This window comes from Sycon ciliatum, chromosome 2 (assembly GCF_964019385.1).
Source record: "Sycon ciliatum chromosome 2, ocSycCili1.1, whole genome shotgun sequence".
In the NCBI taxonomy this organism is placed as follows: Eukaryota; Metazoa; Porifera; class Calcarea; order Leucosolenida; family Sycettidae; genus Sycon; species Sycon ciliatum.
Window position 1 is genome coordinate 28,813,609 of NC_088644.1, and position 24,334 is coordinate 28,837,942.

The 24,334-nt window shown below is 46.8% G+C and overlaps 1 protein-coding gene across 1 annotated transcript; it reads right to left on the bottom strand.

The window, feature by feature from the left end:
* Positions 1–1,054: 1,054 nt before the first annotated feature.
* On the bottom strand, positions 1,055–22,926 carry LOC135809573 (hemicentin-2-like). The gene is made up of 14 exons (XM_065322950.1): positions 22,191–22,926; positions 18,919–19,212; positions 17,755–17,891; positions 13,364–13,466; positions 12,356–12,664; positions 11,439–11,762; positions 10,252–10,530; positions 8,933–9,220; positions 7,701–7,958; positions 7,174–7,467; positions 6,144–6,340; positions 4,953–5,058; positions 2,715–2,855; positions 1,055–2,350 (listed from the first exon to the last, which is right to left on the bottom strand). Exons 1-14 carry the CDS (start codon positions 22,270–22,272, stop codon positions 1,923–1,925), a joined length of 3,240 nt encoding a protein of 1,079 aa, XP_065179022.1. The 5' UTR covers positions 22,273–22,926; the 3' UTR covers positions 1,055–1,922.
* Positions 22,927–24,334: the final 1,408 nt, after the last annotated feature.

A 24,334-nucleotide genomic window follows, 5' to 3' on the forward strand; every position in this document is an offset into this window, starting at 1 on the left:
GGGACACTTAGTATTGAGTTATTTTGTTTTCAGGTAAAATCAGTCAGTAAGTGGGTGCAGTCGACAGTCCTCAATGGACACAGTCAATTACCTCATCACAGCATGGGTGGCATGTGCAAAGGACAAGAAACCGTCACACATCACCCTGGACCCTTGAAGAAGCAAGCAAGGACTCAGAGGCATGCACAGAAAATCATTCACAGGCATGCCAATTAGGATTGGTTGGATTCAAGTTACATGTAGTTGTCACGACAGCCAGATTCAGATGGCCATTGGGGACTGCATTGATAATAATAACGTTAATTTTGTACATTGATGAATTACATGTACACTTGTGCACGAGAGTTCTGCAATCTTCATTAATTTTAATTTTAAAAACCATGTACCACTTCAAAGTACTGGGAGTAACTGGGACTGACTTGAGTGGCTACTTACTTGCCTCCCTTTTTCCTTGTACTGTAGTAGTATCAATGTACGGTCATGTTATTGGACATGTGCATGACTTACGGAAATGACTCACTCCCCATTGTGCTCATGTAATCAGGGGACATACCGTATGGGCCCACGTGCACACCAAACTTGCTAGGGATATCTGTAATTAAACTTGGGTGGAGAGCCAAGGGCTACAAGTTCTGCCATATATCCACTACCACCAGTTACTTTACAATCAGCTCATGCGATAACATTGCACAGCTGAGACTTCCAGCTCGTGCATGGCTTGGTTGTGCTCTACTTATTATAGTGGTCCGATGTGTATAGTGGTCCGATGTGTATAGTGGTCCGATGTGGCCGTCACAGTGTTGTACTGTACATAGAGCATGCGGGTTACCTCCATCGCGGCATCGGTCAGATAGTCAGATAGTGCTTCCTCGCCGGTGCCGCAAACACCAATGTACCCAAAGCCGGCCCCGCACACAGCCACCCCCCCCCCCCCCACACACACACACACACGCAGGCAGCCACCCCCCCCCCCCCCCCCGACACACACACAGACCTAACCGTGCAACCACACACACACACAGCCCCCCCCCCACACACACACAGAGGACTGACCTAACCGTGTGCATTGTATATTTTTTATCCGTCACAGTGTTGACGAGAAAAAAAAGGCGGAAATCGACCAAACCAAACACTGTGCCAATGACCAATACACAACTCACGGTGATGGCCTATGGCTATGCGCTGGACAGCTGGACAGAAATGCAAACTTATTGATAACACCTCAAGCAGGCCGGCTAAACCAAAAATAGCATGCACAATGAAATCAACGTAGAAATTCTAGACATGCTGACAGGAAAAAAATTATATATATATATATATATTTTTTTTTAATCCTGCACAGGAGATCTACATGATGCATGGACCAAGTAGGGTAGAATAGAAACGGTCAACTTGATCTAAAAAAAAAAAAAAAGTACATGCCGGCACATTCACGGTTATCATGGCCAATACAAATCGCTATGTAGACAAAAATATATATTTCGCTAGGACTAGTTGTTAGTTTTGCTATCGTTGGTAGCTAGGTGGTTGGATAAACGTAATGCCACAGCATTGCAGCGGTAACAAGATCCCTTGTGAGCATGATGACGGGTGTGGCTCGGTTACTAGAGTCTGTGTCACTTCTAAACAGTGCTACGAAGCCGAGAAAGTTGGACATGGATCAGTGTCGTTGAAGTGCAAGACTGTGCGGAAATCATGCGGGGCTACAGCGGAGAGGCAAACTGTTGCATAAATCTAACTAGATTTTCAGCAAATATACACTAGAATCCCACGCCTTCAAGCTAAGTGGAAGTGGTACTAAGTGCACGGAAGGCGATAAGGCGCTCAATTCGATGTACATTATCACTATTCAAAATGTCTCCTTTCCTGTGAAACAGAGCATAGCGGGCAGAACTGGTACAGCTTGAGTTAGGTCGGGACAATCACACAGATGAGTTTTCCTGGTATTGCAGGATAGTGTCCGAAATACTGACATTAGTGCTGCTGTCAGTAGTATAATTTAAACGGTCTCTCTTGCTCATTGACGATCCTTTTCGGAACTGGAAGTGCTCCGCATATCCATTATTGCCATCTAAAGCCGCATTGCCGTTGGTCGGGCGCTGGTACACGTGCTTGGAAGGCGGCTTCAACGCATACGCATGCTGGTACTCGGCGGCGGGTACAGTGGGTGGCAACTGAGCCAGGTGCACTGGATCTGGTACCGGAGGTACGCCGAAGTCACCGCTGGTAGTCGTCGTGCTACTAGTCTGGTGTAAGGCCATGTGATCCGTGCGAAAAGCAAGCTGAGAGTCAGCAGCCCCAGTGGACCGCGTGTCGTTCTTCAGGCTCGGCGCGTCCGGATCAAAGATGTCTGCAACGCACAACAATCAACCGAGGAAATGGCGGCAATGGTTATAGGAACGCACTTGATTGGTCGGATCTGGAACCAAGTCCAGAGCAGCCCGAGCAAGATGCAAAACCCAACGAAAACCTCACAGGGAAGCACAGTGAGTTCTGCTTCGGTTTTAATTTGAAGCGACGAGGCATGTTCAATGTACAGTGGCGCTCAATGAAATCCAATCATGTGAATCAAGGTTGTGCCCTGTGCGCGCTTACATCCCAGTGTTGGCAGGTCTAGGGCTGCACAGCATTGACTCGCTTGGTTGGATTTCATGGAGCAGTGCTGCTATATATGCAGAGAAAACTACTCTGTTGTCATGATCAGGTTGACCTACCTGGATCTTCCTTTTTCTTGCACACGCAGCAAAGCAGGACGATGATGAGCACTAGAAGCAAGGCTCCGCCACCACCGCAAGAGGCGTAGAACCAGATCTCGCCATAGAACATAAGGCTCTTCTGATCCAGAGGTCTTTCAGCTGAATGACAAACAAAGACATCACAACAAGGCAGGTTTGTCTAAGCTCACAACTACAGTCTTACTATTCTCAGCCCCATGCCATCTCCCCACTCGGACGATTGACAAGAGGCCTTCAAGCTTGAGATGGCAGATGGTAACACGCGACACCCCTTGGGGGTTTGTCTTTGCACCGTGCATTTTCCCCTTTTGCCACACCTCCTCTTTTTCCTCTTACTTTCTTACAAGCTATTCCTTTACTTACTTGTTGAGTTTAGTGGAAATATTACTACTTTTTGCCGAGTGTTGTGGAAATGGTGACGTCTTTAATTAATATGCCAGGGTGATAACCATTATCGCTAACAACAAGGCACCCGGTAAACCAAGGGCGTCCGTAACTTGAAGGTCGGAATGAGCAATGTAGAGTGAATGCCACAACAGGACCAACAATTATGTGACAAACAGAAGCAGGGGTTGAGTGGAGTTGGAACCAACATGGCTGTCACTTGATGGTCATGATAGATGTGAAACCACTATATACACAAGCTCTACACTACGCGTGGAGAAACTGCCGGTCAGCGCATGCACAGCCAAGGGATGGCTTGAGGAATAGACTACAAGAAGTGAGCAAGAAATATACTGTAAAAGCAGAAATTTTCGGTGGTGTAATATTTTCGGTATTCGCCAAAATCGGCGGTTCGGTAGCGGGAAATTTTCGGTAAAACCCGTTCTCCAGGTAGGTGTACGTGTACTACATGTATACAGTATCGGTTGTTCCGAAAATGTCGGTGCGTTTTATTTTCGGTAAAAATTGTCGGCACCGAAGTTACCGAAAATAAAACACCACCGAAAATTTCTGCTTTTACAGTATACTGAAAACATGCAATAGATGAATACACTACATGGACCCAATAATGGATATTGGATTGGCTGAAGGCAATGACTGAAGGAGAAGGAGGAGGACTGATGGAGATCAGATGGATGGTGGCCGTGTATATGGCGCTGCTGCTGCTGATGATGATGATGATGAAAAAGAGGAGGAGGAGAAGGAGGAGACCTACGACGATGACGAGGTGAAGGTGTTGGGTGAAGAGAAGACAGGAGATGAGTGTGATGTGAGTAAGAATTGGCTGGTGTATTTTGTAACTTGCTATCTCGTCCTCATTGTTCTTAGAAGTGTGTATGGTAACACCCATTTCTCTGCTCTGCCTCATGCAGCTGAAAGTTCCTGATCTGCGTCCTCGTGGCCAAGGAATGACTTGAAGAGTAGGCTACAAAAGGCGAGCAAGACAAAAGTGCTGAATACACGTAATAGATGATTGAATGACATGGAGACAGTAGTGGATCCTGTAAATATACAACATTTCGGCACTTCACGATTTTTGACATTTTGGCGGCGATTTATTTTCGGCGTGGGGTAGAGGGCATGGTATAGTGCGACAGATGCTGTGAAAAATTTCATCGGCGTTTTAATTTAGGCGTTTTGGGTCGGTGCTGAATAAAGCCGAAATTAAATAGCTGCCGAAAATTTGTATATTTACAGTATCAAAGTGACTGAAAGCAAGCCAGACAGAGGAGAAGGAGGAGAAGGGGGCTGATGGTGATGAGATGGAAGGTGATTGTGGTGACGGTGATGGTGATGGTGATGCGAACGAATGATGGTGATCTCGAGGAGGTGGATGAGTTGGGTGACGAGAAGCAAGGACAAGCGGAGATGAGCGCGATGTGAGCAAGAAGTACGCCGGCAGCTTTCGTAATAACAGAACACAGACAACGTCACCTACAGTGCGTGGCATTTCTATCCCTGGTATTAATATCCGTGGTATCATTGTCCGTGGAATTACTGTTTATGCTACTACTGTTCATAGTACCACTGTCCGTAGTACCACTGTCCGTAGTAACGCTGATCATGGTAGTAACGATACGCGTTCCTCCTGCACAAAAACAGCGTAAGACAAGTATGTAGCTTAATATTAATATTAATACGATACACAGGAAAACAGGAACAGACTCATGATTTCGCACAGCTATCCACCAATAGTGTAGCCCTGTGCCGTTTCAGCAACGAAAAGACAACAGCTACGAAAGACAAGCGTAGGCCAAGCAACGCATATCTTACCAGTCTTGAATGTTTCCACAGCAGAGTAGCTACTGGATCCTGCCTGATTCTCTGCTCGCACTCTCCAGAAATAGACCTCACCAGGTAAAAGATTGCTGAGCTCAATCTAAATAGAAACGCAGGGATAATACTCGGATGTTGAGACAATAAGAAATGTAGAAAGGAAAGGGACATATGGATACAAGTTAAGAGTAAGTGTTGAACTTTCTGACTGCATATACCGTACTGGCAATATATGTTGCCGCAGTGAGGCCATGAAGCGTTACATTGGCACATGTTTGCCGCACGCAGGGCGTTACATGCAAAGTCGCACAGGAGCCGTTACACAGGTTTCTATATTGCCGCAGTCCTTTTTTTGCTATTGCCGCATCACTTTTTTGCTATTGCCGCATCATTTTTTTGCTTTTGCCGCATCATTTTTTCTTTTCATCCACATTGAAGGCACAGAAATTCAGTTGCTATCCAACTGTTACAAACCCGACGGCAAAGGGCGACAACGATATCAATAGAAGACTGTATATTTTAACTATCAGGTACACAATGGTACACGTGCTTTCACAGTTTTCAGCCTTTTTTTTTGCAGTGCAAACTGCAATGAAAAGATCGCCGCACCCCGCCGGACGCGCGTTACGAACTCAACGAAAATTTGTCGCACTAGCCTGGTCGCGCGTTACGCCGCACCCCCCTGCGTTACGCGTTACGCGGCAACATATATTGCCAGTACGGTAGTATCTAGTTGCAGTGATGGACAGCTACTCTTAACTTGTATCCATATGTCCCTTTCCTTTCTACATAGGCATATTAGGAATTTCACCTGCAAATATTGAGCATTCATAAGTTTTGAAGGAGTTGAAAACGGGGAAAGGCTGAAGAAGAAACTGACTGTCACCATCAGGACTTGAACCAGGGACCCTCGCTTACGGCTAGCAATGCTCCGCCACTCTAAGCTATGGAGTGGTCGTCACCCCAGCAGTGGCCGTTCAACATTTTGTCTTCAAAGCAGTCACAATTCGTGACAATATCGACTGCGGTGATGTAGCACATTGGAAACCAATCGTGAATCTTCCCAGGTGAGCCCAGCCTTTTTTTTAGTTCAGAAATGCACTGGGGGCAGCCAGAATCATTTTATCCCACTGCTTAGTAGACTCGGGACTGGTTTGCCGTGTAACACGACTGGGGACAACCACTTACAGGTGGTACAACAGTCGAGGCCATGTTTGGCTCTGACGAAGAACCGTTCAGCCAGTACTCCACGGTGAAATTGTCGATGGGCTGAGTCAGGCTATTCGTGTCTGGTACTGACCAACTCAGCACAATACTCGACTCGACCGGGCCGGTTGTGGTATTGCTGGCACTGAGTGATCCAAACACCACTGCCGGTGGAGCAACTGAAAGAAAAGAGAGGAAAAAAACACGGAGCCAAGTCATCATTTCAATTAGCACCACTGTACTGAAAAGTAGGTTAGCTGACTTATGCATTTCTGTTCAAGGAATGGTAGAACGATTACACGATGTTCACAGTGTACCTGCTCAATAAAGCATGCGCAAAAAGCTTTGGGCAAACAAAACATTTGGTGTGTACAAGTGTTGCTGATGGGCCGGTAAAGTTTATAATGTATAACACAGCTCTTGCTAGCGTCAGTCAGGCAGTCAGTCAGTCAGTCAGTCAGTCAGTCAGTCAGGCGAACTTTTCTGCACTCGTCCAAAGACCAGCATCATCGCCCGCCGTCACTAGCGTCACTAGCATCACCAGCATCACCAGCATCACCGGCAAGCAACAATGGGCCAGAGTGGCTAGGGCTACGGCTATCACGGGACAAGGATGACGTCGCTGGACAATACGCACATCGATCCTCAGCCAGAACACTCAGCAGTTGCACTCAGCGACTACGATAGTTTAAACCTTTTAAAGCATACATTCACGCCTATTGCTAACAAAGGTCTTGAGGGCAACCCACAATAGCAGAACTATCAAAAACATGTCGACAAATCTTTCGAGGCGTGTATAAATTTGTCAACGTCAAGTCGCGCCTGCAACGACGGCAGCAGAACCAAGCAGCAGGACGATCCGAACGTGCAAAATTACTGAGTATTCTTGAATTACTCCATCATTCCCTGTATAGCCCTATAGAGAAGGGAACGAAAACGTTGGGCATTTTGCTCACTATCAAAAACATCTTTAAAATTCAGCAACCATGGTTTTGGCCCGTACAATACTTACAAAGTCTCTGCAGGGACGCATTCGACGTTGCCATACCCCATCGGTTCGTAAAGGTACACCGTACATGACCATAGTCTGCTGCCGTGACTCTCAGCACCGTCAGCGTGCTGGAGACAGTATCCTCTACACTAGTGTCAGTCTGAATCTCGACGCTTGGATTAGACTGCACCAGTACGCCGTTGTGATACCACTGAAGAGTCGGTTGCGGCTCTCCCCGGCACACACATGTCCGCCGTGCTGCTCCCTCGAGCTGCACTGCAACGTCCTCCAGCGCAGTAGTGATGACTGGAGCCTCTGCCGAAATACAAAGCATGAATAGATGACATGCACTCAGGGTTGCATTAATAACATTCTAAACGTCCTCTTCTTTTATGTTTACAGTTGATGCCTTGGGTAGTGACCCACAGACACAAGGGAATTGATTGAAGTACACACACTCAGTAGAGAATAACAAGTACCAACAACAGCAGGAATACATAGCGAAATCGTCTTCACAGTGTGCATGTGACTCGGCGATGTTAACGTACCTTGAACATCGACTATTGTGGAATTGGACGCGGTGCCGGAGGGGTTACTTGCACGACATGTGTACACACCGGCGTTATCTCCGCTCACGGGGGAAATACGGAGAGTGGAGGAACCAATCTGCTGTGATAGTATTCGTCCGGAGTGTAGCCACGTCACATTGGGCCGGGGATGGCCAGATACATTGCAGAGCAGACTCAAAACACCACCAAGGGGAACGGCATGCAGGTGCGGAATAGGCAACACGAATTCCGGCTTCCCTGCGAGTGGGCAGAGTTAGGAAAGAAAGAGTTACGTTTTGTAGAAAGAATAGAGGATATGCAATGATGTCATATCCGCCTTATATGGGAGCTAGCTGAGTGGCAAAATGCTCGTATCACTCCCACCTGTGTATGGTGATGTGTATGGTGATGTGTATGGTGATGTGTATGACAATGTGTGTGATCATGTGTACTGTGATGTGTATGGCTAGGTGTATAGCCACATTGTATGAGGATGTGTATAAGTATGGCGATGTGTGTGGAGAAGTGTATGATGATGTGTACCACATACTGCATTACTAGTATCAAGAGTCCATAACCCCGGGGTTATGTCCTCTTGCTAGTATCAAGAGGACATAACCCCCCAAGAATGTGCAACTCCCACACACCCTGCTGTCCCGACAGAATTTCAAGTTGACGTCATTATTTATGACGCAATGCTCCTTGCACCCGTGATTTACAACATGTGTACGAGTGTCAACACATCACACGTTTTTCTTTGCAATATTTTGTACGGGATCAGATTGGCGTTGGTCCACCACCGGTTCCGGATTCGTCTGATAATCCGTGTGCAGTGCGCATTGCATCATAAAAATGAAGTCAACTTGAAATTCAGTCGAGACAGCACCCATAGTGGAGTTGCACACTCTTGGGGTTATGTACTTTTGCTAGTAGATAAAGAGTACCGGGGAGTGAATTGAAATTTATTCTAACAAAGACACTTCATGAATGATTTCGTTCAACGGCAAAGAAAGACAGGCTGTCTGGTGGAAATTTTCGTCCATGGATGTTGAAACGTAGTGAAAGGCCACACAAATCGACATTTAGTCCTGCATTAAATTTAGTTCAAAAGTCCTTTGGATGAAAATGACGAATCTTTCTGCGTGTACAGTACTAGGCACACAATAACCCACGCATGCCTGACCACACACCAGCCAGTGCACACCTGATGACCGAGGCAAACGGTGACTTACTTGGCACGCTGATCTCAACAGCTCTTGCATCCGAGCCAGCCACGTTGCTGGCATTGCACGCGTAAACACCCTGCTGCGGTATGCCCGCCGACATGATGCTTAAGGTCTGCGAGAACGTTGATATTTGAGTAATAAGGTATGTAGAGGATGGCGCGATGGTTGCATTGTTCATCAGGAAAGATATGGTCGGGGGCGGGTGACCTTCAGCGTTACAAGTGATGTTGACGGAGCCCCCAAGTTCTACCATCACAGTCGGATTGGCAGTGAGGCCAGTGACTCGGGCGGGAACTGCAAGCCAACACAACACACAGAATAGACTTGAAATGCCAGATGCCAGTGATCCGTTGAGTTGTAATTTATGTACTCGTTAGTTGCACTTGACTGCACATATCCGTGGACCTGCACTGTCGGCATGTCCATGTGAGAGTACCAGTGCTGCCAAAATAATTTTCGCCCAAAATCGGACACCCTGCACCATGTTCACCGCCAAGGCTGGCCACATGGTGCGAATTTTTCTCCTCAGCAATTTTTTTCCCAAGGAATTCAAAATAACGCCCAAAATACCATGAAAATTCGCTCCGTTGCCATGGTAACCGATATGGCACCCCCGAAGTTGTCATGAATTTTGTAATGCATGAGTAAGCGCTAGCCTTTTTACTGTACAGGTACTGTGATTTGTGCCTTCAGTTGCGCTGAAAAGTGAAAATACAGGACTTCTGCATAGGAAAGTACGAATCCCTGACATTTTTGGCTGCTTTTCGGACGTTCCCTTTTTCGGACCGATTTTCGGAAGAGCCTTCAAAAATCGGACATTGTAGGAAAAATCGGACGGTTTGGCAGCACTTGAGTACTGTAGGGAGGTGTATGGATTCACTTATGCACCTTTATTCCGGCATATCCACACATCATTTTACATACCCTGCCCAAAGTGAAAGATTGGGGACGGGGAGGTAAGTGAGAGACAGAATGCTACTTCAATCATTTCGGACACGTAGATCAGCACATGGGCTTGCATTGAGATGATAAAAGATCTTGTTAACTCAAAGTTGGAGCCTGGAAATTTGAGGTTCAAATTAACTGGATTTTACAACGCTGAAACCATTAGCCGCATATGTACATCAATACTTTGAAGTGCAACAAACACTTTATCAAAGACGTACTGGATGTCTCCCAAGATGACCATTTTTCACTGAAACTCCCGACCAATTGCTTCCAGGCCACATCCATGAAATACCCGGTCAAACTGGAGAAGAAACGATGGGCTTCCCATCTCGTAATGATATGCGTGCGTGTGAAGTAGTAACCAGGAGAGCACTTACGCATCACAGCAACATTGGCCGTAGTGGACGTCAACACTGAGCCAAACGTCTTGGAAGAGTACTCGGACGTCGATAGAGCTGTACAGTAATACGTTCCAGAGCTGCTGATGCCGGCGCTAGGCACAGTCAGCAAGGATCCAGTGGCTCCTGGCATCAGAGTACTGTTGTGGAACCAGGTATACACGGCCGGTGGGTATCCAGTAGTATTGCAAACCAGCGACAACGTCTGACCGACGAGTGTGTTAGAGCTAGTCGGCTGCTCCCGGAACTGAAGTGGATCTGAACAGAAACGAACACAATACTAATATTAATACGAATAGTTGCTCAGGCGCGGAGAAACCATTGTCCCCATCAACACTTTGGAATCAGCCGATGATCAGTTCTTGGCGTAACTAAGAGGAGAACCACCGACCACGAATCGCAGAGGACATGTAACTAATTTACTTTCCAAAATTAATCCTACTACACACCGTCCTGGTATTCAATAACCCAGCCGCACTCAGTACCTCACACCATGACAATCGTACCCTATCAATGTCCCATTGAGCAGCAGACTGTTTGTATAGTAAAGACTATACGCGGCATGCACTGGCATAACGCCGGTGTCTATACAGTCGTAGTTTCACTATGTGTAGCTATTTATACATGTAACAAAGGTACAGTATTCAGCTTTCTGGTGGAGAATGCAAACTGTGTGTGTGTGTGTGTGTGTGTGTGTGTGTGTGTGTGTGTGTGTGTGTGTGTGCACGTGTGTGTGCACGTGTGTGTGCAAGTGTGTGTGTGTGCACGTGTGTGTGTGTACATGACATGTGCATGTCTATGTGTTTGACCGGCTCTCACACAAGCTGTGTATATGTATCTAATATTGAGTGAGTACGAGGTCAATATAGGAAATAAAAGCCGAGTAAAAGACCGAGGCGAAGCCGAGGTCTTCTATTTCCTACACTGACCAAGTACGAAGTCAATATTAGATTTATCACGACTAACCGAAGCATGTGTTCAATCGCTAAAAAGGAGTCAAATATAAGCGGTCAATATAGCCCTAAGGAGTGAAATATGCAGGAATATTTGACTGCTTAGGTAAAGTAAAACTCTATGCGAGTCAATACTAAGGGAGTGATAAAGTTCATTTACGACAAATGCACGGCAGTGGATGACTACCTATGCCGGGTGCTTTGCACACGTACCTGTGACAGTTACTTCGATTGCTCTCATCGCTGCTTCGCCAATAGAGTTGTTTGCAATACATGTGTAGATACCTGATGCTCGCTCTGCCGAGGCCATAGAGTACTGAGCGGTGCGTTGGGTCACTTGGAGCACACTGGTGGTGGTTTCTGAATTCAGTATTGAGATGCTGAAACCACCGGGCGGACCAGTGACTTTGACGACTTCCTGGTCGTTGCGCAGCAGCGTCACCCGTGGAGCTGGTGCACCGGTCGTGAAGCACCGCACCGTCACAAACGGTGTCAATGCAGTTACTATGTCAATATACTGGGTGATCAGCGGTGCAGCTGTATGCGTGAAGGAGAAAGATCAACATTATCACGCCCATACATCATCTCTGACAAGCTTTTGTTTTCGAATTTCAAAAGCACAGTAAACTCTACACATCACATAATCTGGTAGCCTCGGAGCCGCAGAGTTAGGCCATGCAGAGAATTATGCCACAGAGAAATCATGCATGTGCAGGTGCGAATTCACTCTTCCAGTAAATTCACACTCACAATACAAATACAAATACACACAGTCACACCGCACCTGACAGTATACCTTGCTATCTTGCTGAATTTCCTAACACGTCTCAACTGTGCAATATAATTATATTATATTATTTTCGAAGTACGTCCTAGTTTCTTACTCATCTTGCATTCTCGTGTTTTCATTCCAAGTGTATAAATCCTACCGGTATTGTAGTTTCAGCATTCCCTTCAGGCACGAACTCCACTGATAATTGTGACCAGAAAACGTTCTGGAACCCTTCATTAGTTGCCATGATTGTGATGTGAGTGCGCACACGTGTGTATTTATTACTTTCTAAAGATTATGGTTTCCGCATCGCCTGTTTAAAAAATAAGCTACTCACTAAACATGTTGTTCTACTCACACACAGGGTTTGTTGTGCGGTCAATGGCGAGCGGTGCTTGGGCATCCGTGCTTGGGTCCCACGGCAGCATGCTGCGCACCATACAACGGTAGGTCTTCGGAAGAGAGGTCTGGGCCGGCGTCAGCGACAAGCTGTTGTTAGCAAGTATGAGGCTGCTCGCCACTGGCGTGGTGGACATGTCCGGGCTGACCTCGAACCAGCTATAGACCAGGGGAGTGGGGTAGCCTGTCACCTCACAGGGCAGTACGAAGTGGCGTCGGTAGGGAACGTTGACAGTGGGTGGGTACGGCACAATCGGTGTTAACGGCGCTGCGAGCACAAACCATACGGCAGGCATCACAAGAAAACGGTTTAGAATAGCCATACAAATGACACGTTATATTCTCTCTGTTCTAAGTTGATCTGACGTGCATATACCCCAGAAATGATAATCGCATGGGGGACACTTAAAATGGTGTGCATTTAGTAGCACTCATGAAAGGCCTCGCAGAAAAGAAATTGAAGGCTCTCCAACAGCTGTATCCATGTTTGAAGAATGTTGGCAAAAACACACCTGACGAAACCATCTTTTAGAACATGGCGATATCGTTGTTGTGGATATGCTTACATATAAACAGTCGAATATCACTTATCCGGTCGCCAGTTATCCGAGCACGTCAGTTATCCGACAAGCCCGGGAGTGGTAATTTTATGACTCTCAACAGTAAAATTCAAAAAAAATTGTATATTATACGGTGTAATATGCATTTACTTGAAGTAGATGTGGTCAAGTATGCTAACATGTATGTGTACATGGAGCAATTCATGAATATGCATGAATGTTTTTGGGTATTGTGTACATAAATCAGTGAAATCCAGCCATATCTGCACATTAAAAAATTAATGATATCAGTTATCCAACATATCCAGTTATCCAACATGCCTGATTCCCGAAGTGGTCGGATAAGTGACATTCGACTGTATTGAGGTTCGAGAGTGAAAAGCAGCTAACTACACCCTGGGTCTTACAATAGGACAAGAATCTTGCAACAACTGTCGTTGAACCAGCAGCATTGGAGGCTGTGCAGTTGATTCTCCGAAAGCCGGGTAGTTCATGGTAAAAATTGAAGTCCTGCAATGCAAACAGGAGAAAGAATACAAAAATGTAAAAGACGGCAAAGAGACAGCAGAGTGACAAAAAGAAAGAAAAACGGTACCGCCATGTCCACACGCACACACATGCACGCACACGCACACACACACGCACACACACACACACACACACACACACACACACTTGTACTTGCTCCCTGACAAAACTGGTCACGTGGGTCTCCCCGGGAGAGGGGAGAGAGACTCAAAAGGAATCTTGGAAAGATGACTCAATTGGCCATTGAACCGTCCAACGGCCGACACCCCTGAAATCCCCAAACTAGGGTGGACTTGAAATGATCCCACTTATGGGCTCACCACACCTCAGTAAGTGGGTGAGGACAAGGTGCAGAAAAAGGATTGACGGCATCAGGGTATCCGTCCGGGGATCCAACTGCAGTTACCCCTGCCCCCAGTGAAGGTAATACAGTCGTCCCTCTCTAATCCGGCACCTTTTGCTACGGCGTTTTCTGCTGGATTAACGAGGGTGCTGGATTAAGAAATCCTGCCCTCTGACCCGGCCCTACCCAATTGCATGCATGTATCATATGTCAAAACGCAGGGTTTTTCCGTGTCGACCCAAGTATTTGGTGCACGGCTTTATATTCTCAACTGTTCTCCAGGAATATACACAGTGATAAAGTGATAAAGTAAAACAGAGAACATGTTCACATGTACTCTTGCACACACACACACCTGAAAATTGGCAGGACACTACTCCTTGCTAAAATAAGAAAGTATGGTTGACTGCTTAGCCGTTGTCTCCTGGACAACATTGACCCTCTTGAGAAGGCCACGCAAGCAGTCGACATCATGCAGGTCGAACGTTGTAGTTAGTTGTAGAACGTCAGTAGAGTTGGTCAGTGTCGTGCAATGTTATCGCATGAGCTGATTGTTTAGTAACTGGTGGTGTTAATGGACACAAGAGTACATGAAAACCGGTTTTCATGTACTCTTGGTGGACAGTGTAGCGTAACTTACTTGTAGTTCCTTGGTCGTTCTCTTTGTATAAATTGAGTTAGGGTTCGGAAAAGTCCTAACAACCAACCGAACTGAACTCTCCCGCGCGAGGTCGAGTACAGTTGTCAACTGAACTGAACTCTGAAGAGTAGCGTGGCCTGGCAAGGAGTGCACCTGTACGGTACGCGATTTACGACTGCCGGATTATGAAATCAAACTACGTGCAGTTTGAGTGATTCGTTTCAAAAAGTCACTGCCGGAGGCGGAATTCAAATGCCGGATTAAGATGTAGGAATTGAACGAAAAAATCGGTTTCGTCAGAAAGTGCGCCGGTTGGCAAGGGTTCCGGATAAACAAGTGCCGGATTAGAGAGGGACAACTGTACTTGCTACTAGTGTGGGTGGCTAAATCAGAGTGTATCTGATATAAGCTTCACTAGCACCATTGATTACACAAGAGTTAATCTAGCCAGAAGCAGTCCATGGTTAACAGGTATGTATACTTCATGGGTGTAGGAACCGGTCCGGCAGGCCCGGCGGTCGCCGGACCAATAATTTTCGAATTTATTTATTTATTTATTTTTTACATTTCAACATTGTTGATGGCTTGTCGACTCTTGTACAGGTACCATGTTTTACATCGGCAATGCGGTGTATCATCAGCATGCATATTCTTATTTCTCATATTATTCTGTAGCATTAACCCATTGAGGGCTACAGGGCCTTTCATCTGAGGCTCTGAAGAAAATGCTAAAAATAGGGCCAATGTAAAGCTCCACAACTTCATAGTCTAAGCAACTAGGTTGTTGAACTCTGGTGAAATGTTGACCAAGGCTATAATCATCATGCTGACGAACTCGATATAGTTCCCAGAAAGGGGAACAAAGTGCTATATGACAAGTAAGTTCATCCAAATTGCGTAAAATACGAAAAAGTCGCCAATTTGAGTTGAATCACCAGACGAAAAAGAAGAAAAAAGTATTCAAGCGGGATTCATACCCGCAGCCCCTCGTACTGAATGCAGGAAATGTACCGCTCGACTCTGGGGTCTCCTTCAACCCTACGCTGGAACACGAAGCTTAGTACGGTAGGATAGCCTGTCAGCCCGAGTATATTCGGGCTCAGCGTCCTGACGTCTTTCTGAATCCCGAATATATTCGGGCTCAGCCGTCAATGGGTTAAAATATGGCCTTTTAGGCCCAAATTTTTAAAAAAATCCCGCGGGAGGACCCCCGGACCCCCTCTCACAATTTCGCCGCACCAATATTAAACTGCTTCCTACGCCCCTGTACTTCAAATAGAAAGTATATGAACCCTGAAACCAACAAAGGTGGTAGGTACAACAATACACCTTCAAGCAGCCGAGCCTGTTGGCAACAGACCCAACACAATCAGGTATAAGTGTACCCACCAACCGAACTAGCTGGCACATACACACACACACACACAAACACACACGCACAAACACACACACGCACAAACACACACGCACAAACACACACGCACAAACACACACACACACACACACACACACACACACACAAAGCAATGTAATCAGTTTCGAATCCGGAACATTTTCTCCGTTTTCTTTTCTATGCCCGGTCACAGGCTGGAGCAAGGAGGGGGGGGGGGGGAGGGGGGGAAGCATGTGTTTCACTATTCTAATTCTCCGACGAGTTGCTACAATTGCTCCTGAAAGACTTGCAGCACACATGCAGCAGAGCAATAAAACATGCATTCGTTTGGCCCATAGAGTTGCTATCGCATTGCAACACTGTTATACCGGATATAGTGGAAACAAGCTCTTAACCGTGCCAGTTTCATTTCCGACATTATCGGCGAAAGAAAAGCAGCGGGTACAAAAACAGTTTACATGGCAAGGAACCAACAGCTGTAGAAACGGTGACAGGAAACGTTGCAGCTGACGGCCGACACACATTCATCGGAACGTTAGTAGTGCATGGTATGCAGTTGGCAAACAAGGACAATGCCCGCAGACAGGAAAGCCGGGAAAGCCCGCCGACAAATTCTGCCATGCACATAACCAGTCGGGGAGATGTCCTATCTAGGACATCGCACTCTGAATGAGTCTGATTGGTTACCTGTCCCAGAGTTGTCATGGAAGCGTCGGTCGCGCACACGCGATGAAAAGAAGTGCTGCGTGAGCATTTCTGAATGTATGTGGAGGATGCATGATCGTAATGGCGATGGATTTCTTTCCGAATTGGTCAAGTTTGAGGGAATAGGCGGAGAATATCAGACATCGGCGGGGATTGAGGTAGTGTATATTCGATTCCCCATCGAATAACCGACCGAATGGCCGTTTTCGTTTGGGGATTTCATGTGGGGTTTCTCGTAGCCACGCGGCGCTTCTTCGGAAACGATTGCTTCTAATTATTTGAATGTTTTGCCTTTGGAATGTTTCTTCACGCCCCGTGCGTTCGTTTCGCCCCAAACCTGGCCATGCAGAGGAGGACGACGAGGCAGCAGGCGCTAGGCCCGTAAATCACTGCCTGGAAGATATTATTTGGCCAAAGCTTGCTATTGGCGTTTTTGATTTCTTGGATACGACAGCTCTTGGCTAAAACTGGACCTTGGACGGTCTTTCTTGGATATCAACCCAGGACGTGGTGGTCATGGACGTATCGCCATCGCTTTCAGCCAGATCCTTCTGCTGCCTGAAACCAGTGGCGAAAGTAAAAACTTTATCGCAGCAGCAGCTACTGCTCTGCTGAAAGTGCGAACACAAATTAATTGCTTCGCCAACCCTCTTGTGCACTTGCAATTTTCAATGCGACCGAAACGATTCGCTTGCCAGTTCCTTTGTCCAGGCGTACTCCACAACGAGGAAAATAAAATTCGTGAAGGCAAGAGGCAAGATACGAATCTCGACTCGCTTGAGGCAAGCCGCCAGGAGAACGACAACTAATTATTACTTTTGAGACGAAAGGCCTTCGTTGCGTTTGTTTTGAGTGAGACATGTTCATCTTCCTCGGCCGCGACACGAAGTTTTGAGTCACGTGTCACGATTACTATGGGAACAGCATAGTATGTATGCTGGGGCATGCTGGGTTCCGTGATGTCCTATCTAGGACATCTCCAGGACTGATAACATGTTATGTTCTTTCTGCAGGACCAGTATCTGCATACTAGGACCGGTAAGCTATCAAGTCGGGCATAAATTAATTATAGGCCAAGGCAGCAGCATTTTGACGTGGATGGGAGGTGGCTGGAATGCTCACATACACGGCGGTGAATCAGAAACACAAGTTCCTTATCCCCGTCAATGAAGATGGGATTGTAACTTACTGGACGATCTACCGTGACGAAAGGTATTCGCCATTGCTGAACCGGTGGTGGATAGCCTTCGGAAACGCAGGTCAAACGTCCTGCGGATGTAGTGTTGAGTATCAGATCATTGGGGAATACTCTGACAAACGGTTTCACTACAGCATCAGAAGGTAAGGAAAGATGAACAGAAAAGATGACAAATGATGACAAGCGTCTTTAGAGAGAGAGAGAGAGAGAGCGAGACGCATACAGACATGGCCGTTCACTCTCAACAGTATGATCCTGACTTAAACCCACCCAAACAGTAGGATTGTAATGCAATGCATGTGTGTGTGTATGTGTATGTGTGCGTGTGTGCGTGCGTGTGTGTGGTGTATGTGTGTGTGTGTGTGTGTGTGTGTGTGTGTGTGTGTGTGTGTGTGTGTGTGTGTGTATGTGGTGTAGACCAGGCTGAATAGTGGCGGTCAATTCCAGCACAAGGTGCCATGGGTTCTGCTGTAGCATCGCTATCATCGCCTCCGGCGATGGGCGTCCAATGGTCCAATGGTGTATGTGTGTGTGTGTGTGTGTCCCATATGGTGCAGTGGTATGAGCAGTCGATTTCCAATCGAGAGGTTGCGGGTTCAATTCCCGACAATTATGGTCGCACACATCTTTCTTCTCTTTCTCATTCTCCTAGCTCTTCTTTCATTCTCCTGGGTGGTTACCAACAGCCAGTGTATGCCGGGGTATGTGGTGTGGCGTGTGTGTGTGTGTGTGTGTGTGTGTGTGTGTGTGTGTGTGTGTGTGTGTGTGTGTGTGTGTGTGTGTGTGTGTGTGTGTGTGTGTGTGTGTGTGTGTGTGTGTGTGTGTGTGTGTGTGGTATGTGTGTGTCTCTCTCTGCTTGCGTGCGAATTCTATTATCATGCAAGGAGAGAAAGCTACGAGGATGATACATACAGATGCGCACCCCACACTGCGCACACACACACACACACACACACACACGCACACACACGCACACACACGCACATGCACACACGCACACACACGCGCACGCACGCACACACACACACACACACACACACACATGTACCATGCATGTACACATGTGTGTGCACACTCTCACACCGCATGTGACCAAGCCGCACCCTTAACCCAACACCAGCACGCAGGGATAACAACAGCGCCGCGACTACACACCTCTCAGATTGATGACGGCTGTTCTGACGTTATTCACGTGACATGCATACTGACCACCGTCCGCTCCAGTGACGTTCTCAAACGCCACTATAAACAAGGTGTCACCTCCATTGGGTATACCTAACCGGCCTGAAACGGCAGTTACTCGCGCAGTGTTATGCGTCATGTGCAGATTAGTACTCGCCACGCTGGTCTTACACGCCAGCACTGGTCGCGACAAGGCGTTCAAGTCCAAGAAGCTGCCATTAACAAGTTTCGTGTTGATGTCCACCACAGTCGTGCCATAGTAGAAATCTGGGATGGTTGTACAATGCGCACACAAACACATCAGCAGCCAACCAACCATCCTGAAGCCCACATTCATGGTAACTGGTGCCCCTGGGAGACCCTTGAAATGACGGGCTCGTGAGAGATTGCACACATTGATCTGCTTAAGATATGTGTACTTTTAAAGTACAAAATACTACACAATATCCAGACACCAGTTGGACAATACTCCTATCACTTTGAGTCAAGGTTTCACAAAATTCTTGATGCGTTCAGTTTTATGCATTTATACCGGGTGTACCGTATTTTCCGGAGTGTAAGGGGTTATCGCAAAAGTTTTTTGTCGTCCCTGAAACGAACATGATTCGTTGGGGGGGGGGGGGGGGGGGAGGAGGAGGTGGTGCGAGCCAAAATCGCAAGTCGACCGACACTGTACATATGTCATGTACATGAATGCGATTTTCGTCGTCCAGCATAGCAAGCTGTGTTCGTTTCAGAGGGAGGAGAGGTTGTCCGAGTACGAAGTCAACGATGTTTGTTTCAGGGACGACAGAAAACTCGTGCGACGACCCCTAAGCCGCACCTTAATCAAGCACTCGAAATTAACCCAAAGAAACCGGTGCGGCCTTTTTATGACGATAGTCAAATGAACCGTGAAATATCTGTATTTCGTGAAAAAAAAACCTGGGTGCTGCTTCTCAGTACTCTGTCAACACAGTACTGTTCTGAAAATGGTTTGATACTAGATCATTGAAAAAAACACAAGTGCAGTACTAGTATCAGATGGAAATCAGGTGGAATCGTATTAATTTGAATATGGCTATAAAATTAGAAAATACATGCACCGCTTTTAAATTAGAACGTTCCGTTCGAGGACAGATTTCAATCGATAGGATTCCCACAGAACAGCGTTTGATAACTCGAACCTCGATCTATCCCACGAAATACACTTTACACACTTCGAAGTCCAGTGTGAAACTGTTGTACTGGCCCGTTCAGAGTGCATGCACAGAAATCTGTGTCTATGGTGCATCGTCACCACAACTCTACGTGGCACCGAATGAATGTGAGCATTCTGACATGCATAATGTGTTATGGGTACGGTCAGGGAGTCGTCAAACATTAAAGGGGAAGCTAAGGCAAAAATTAAAATTTCACCAGTTGTAGTCTTCGGGGTGCTGAGTCGAATGGTCGTGGTCCGAGGAAGCTGAGCCGCTCCTTTCCTACTTGAATCCCAATCGAACTCGCACACTTCCACCGAAACTGGGTGACTGCGCCCTACTAGATGGGGATTTGTATGCAAAATGTCACTAACAGCGCCATTTCGTTCTTATAAAAGCACGGATGACCGCGATTGGCCCATATGTTGTAGTCTTTTGGACGCTGAGTCGACTGGTTTTGGTCCGAAAAGGCTGCGATGCAGCGTTCCTCCTTTATTCCCAATCGAACATGGTTGAACAAGCGGTCACGTGCTCCTGGGTGCCCAAATCACCTGGTCACCACGCCAGCAGGCGACAACTTTCACACCAAGGTTCAACTCGAGTGACAGGACTGCACCCAAAAAAGGTCAAACAGGCTAGTAAGTTGTACCCTGCAGGCACGGTGACCAGGTGACTGGTGTACGCAGGAGCACGTGACCGCTTCTTCAACCATGTTCGATTGGGAATAAAGGAGGAACGCTGCATCGCAGCCTTTTCGGACCAAAACCAATCGACTCAGCGTCCAAAAGACTACAACATAATTATGGGCCAATCGCGGTCATCCGTGCTTTTATAAGAACGAAATGGCGCTTTTAGTGACATTTTGCATACAAATCCCCATCTAGTAGGGCGCAGTCACCCAGTTTCGGTGGAAGTGCGCGAGTTCGATTGGGATTCAAGTAGGAAGGGAGCGTCTCAGCTTCCTGGGACCACGACCATTGGACTCAGCACCCCGAAGACTACCACTGGTGAAATTTTGATTTTTGCCTTAACTTCCCCTTTAAATTTTGACGACTCCCTGGGTATGGTGCATGTTTGGATAATTAGAACTTTTTCCTCTGCAATTCGGGGTTCGAATTATCAGGATTCCCTGTACACTGTATTACTAACATACTGTATTTCCCCACATATAAGCGCATGGGCTTATAAGTGAAAATTTGCTGCAAAAAAGATGTTTTGCTGTGTGAACATGTTCGCGTAGAAGCCCATGTGCTTATATGTGTCACAAAGGTTTGTTTGTGTTCTAAACAACTATGTTATCACAATGCTTAGCAGTACATGTATATTCAGCTCCTGGGTGTTTCACCAATAGTGTTCACATATAAGCGCATGCGCTTATAATTGGGGGGTGCGCTTATGTCCGGACATAAGCACATGCGCTTGGCACAAGCACATGCGCTTATATATGCGGAAGTACGGTACTGGTATCCCCAGAGTTATGCACTAGCCCTAACATACAGTACAGTTTTACATGACATTGTCATTGTGTTCTCAGTTGGTTGCCTTGTGCGCTCAGTTCCTATCTCAGTATCCTGCTGCTGTCATTTCAACTCAGGAAGCAGTTGTGTCAACGAGTCTGCAGTACTAGTACTACTATCTAACTACATCTAGGACGTCACAGATATGTGGTTCAGATATGGGCACATAAAGTCAACGAGTATTACCGTCAATGCACGCCGGTTTCACTGCTCTGCCACCGTACGACAAGAGCACAAATGAGTCGATAGCAAGATACAGCCTACAGAGTGTTTTCGCTGTGTGCTGACAGCTCCTGAGCATCCCGCCGCAGTTTAGAATGGGGTTCTTCACTAGAGCGATACAGTCGCGTGAAACGGTCAAATTATCCACCAACCGCGATTTGGGAGGCACGTATTTTAATACCATTTCACAAAATAGCGAGCATTAGTCAGTGCACTAGTGACATTCGTTTGTACAATCATGCAGGCAGGTCGAGCAAAAATCAAACCCAGAACGCAAATCTACTGACTATGTTCAGAAAATGTAACGATTAGCAATGTTCCCTACCTGCTTGAAGTTGTTGACACCGTACTGTGGCGAGGAGAAGGGAGAGCACTGCCATGGACAGGTGCATCAGCGACGACATCATGGTGGGCTCTTGCGCACTACGAAACGCAAAAGTCAGTTAATTTTGGACACCGACAGCTCCAGAAAGCCCAGCGGCGTCAAAGGCAGGTTTCTGGTATTCTCCACTGTCATGGAATATAGAATAGCAAGTTCGTTGCGAACCACGATGACAGAAACCACTGTCAGCACACAATATCTCAGAGCTTCTCCTGCAGACCAGGTGCGACGAGAGCGTTCGTTGCTTCTTGCAACAGCGCCTTGAGTGAATCAATGGCAGATCATTGCCGATCGCCCAGCAGCAGCACCAGCAGCAGCAGCCGCAGCAGCAGCAACACAAATCAAGATAGGGATGATGCTAGGCCAACAGATACAGCTGCAGCGCAGGAGAGTCACTTCGGCACAACGCCGCCGCACACGACATCAAGTGTTGCTATTTGTGTGTGATTCTCGGCTCAGTAGCCACTGGCCCGTTGAACTGGAAAAAGAATTTTATCGACTGGACGGAGCTCGAAGAGGCAAGACGGAAAATACAGGATAAAACGCCGCTCGCGCTACGCTCTCGATCTCACACTCACAGTGCAATGTAGACGGCCCAGTCCCAGGACGGCCAAAGCGTCGAACTCGAACTGTCGGAAGTACACTCATTCACAGAACTATTACTTCAGAAGTGTTGGCAGTGCAGTGGCATTCAGGCCTGGCTGGCTGTGAGCCTGTGATGCGGGGATGACGGCGTTTACGTTTGCACTTCTGCCTACACCATGTACACAGGCTCCAGGCTCTGGTCATTTCAAACAAAGACAAATCAATACACGTGTACTACACGCGCATGCATGGCGCACAGCTGTCCTCTAGTACCGTACTACTAGTCTGTAGCCTAAGTGTAGGTGAGATATTTTTTACAATCAATGACCATCGTTTAGCACGTACATGTAGATCTACCACGCGTACCACCGTCCGTCAAATCGGACCCTCCCCTTGTCAGTATCCGTCCATTGATGATCTGAGCCACACAAATAATGCGGTGTCAATCCGCAGACACGACGCGACGGGCGCTCCAGGGTCAGCGATATCTTTCTGAGCTTCTCTAGCTAATCAAAGTCATGTAGACTTTGAACTACAAAATTACAATAGTGTACTCTCTCAGGAGACTACTGATTAGTAGCAAGAGTGCATACACTTCTTCTTCTTTCTAACCGTTCTCAAATAGTTGTACTTCTAGCTACACTCGATATTTCCATTATAATATTATTATGAGTTTGTGTCTTTCCCTCGAACTAGTCAAGATATAATAATGCGGGAAACCAATCACCGTGAAAAAACGTTGCCTTGACTTTACTAGAAGTAATAGTTGCCCCTTTGGGCCTGCCCATCCTACCACCGTCGCCATAACTTGCATAAGCATTGCGAATATGCGAAATGAAGTACAAATCCTCACTGAGCTCAGCTCTCCATATGGCCATCATGTCTATAGTGTACGAGTAGTGACCATAATAAGCATCAAAATCAACCATGGCAACATTTTCAGGTCTCTTTATGGCACTTCGTAGTACACTCACACTAGATATCCTTAGCTAAAAAAACGCTAACGTAAACGCAAACCTTTCCGTACTTCGGATCGTTCAAGCTGACTTTCCCTAAGCACAAAGTACGTTATAGTTGAGACGAAGTAGTCGTGACAACCATGGCGATATGAATTTTCGTGGAAACAGATGCGGGAAATTCAAAATTTTGAACCAGGGATTAGTTTGCTGTCGTTCCGAAAGAATACCTTGGCGAGGTCTTTTACTCTGGAATAGCAAAAGCACGGCGAACATGAGTTTTCGCTGTTCCCAGGTCCTTGGAAACCCTTTCCTAAACGCAGCACCGAAGACTGTAAGGGTTCTCCAGCTCCAGCACGTCTGGGAGAGGCCGATGAATTTCTTCCTCAGGAGTGCCGTGGAACTGGTCCTTTGTTTCCCAGATGGGATAGAGGGAGAAAGGCACGAAGCAGAAATTGTCAACTGAAAGGCAAAACTCGCCAAAAAGCTAAATGTCACAAGAGGAAGCAATCTCGACTCTCGATCTGCACGACTAGACGTGCTTTT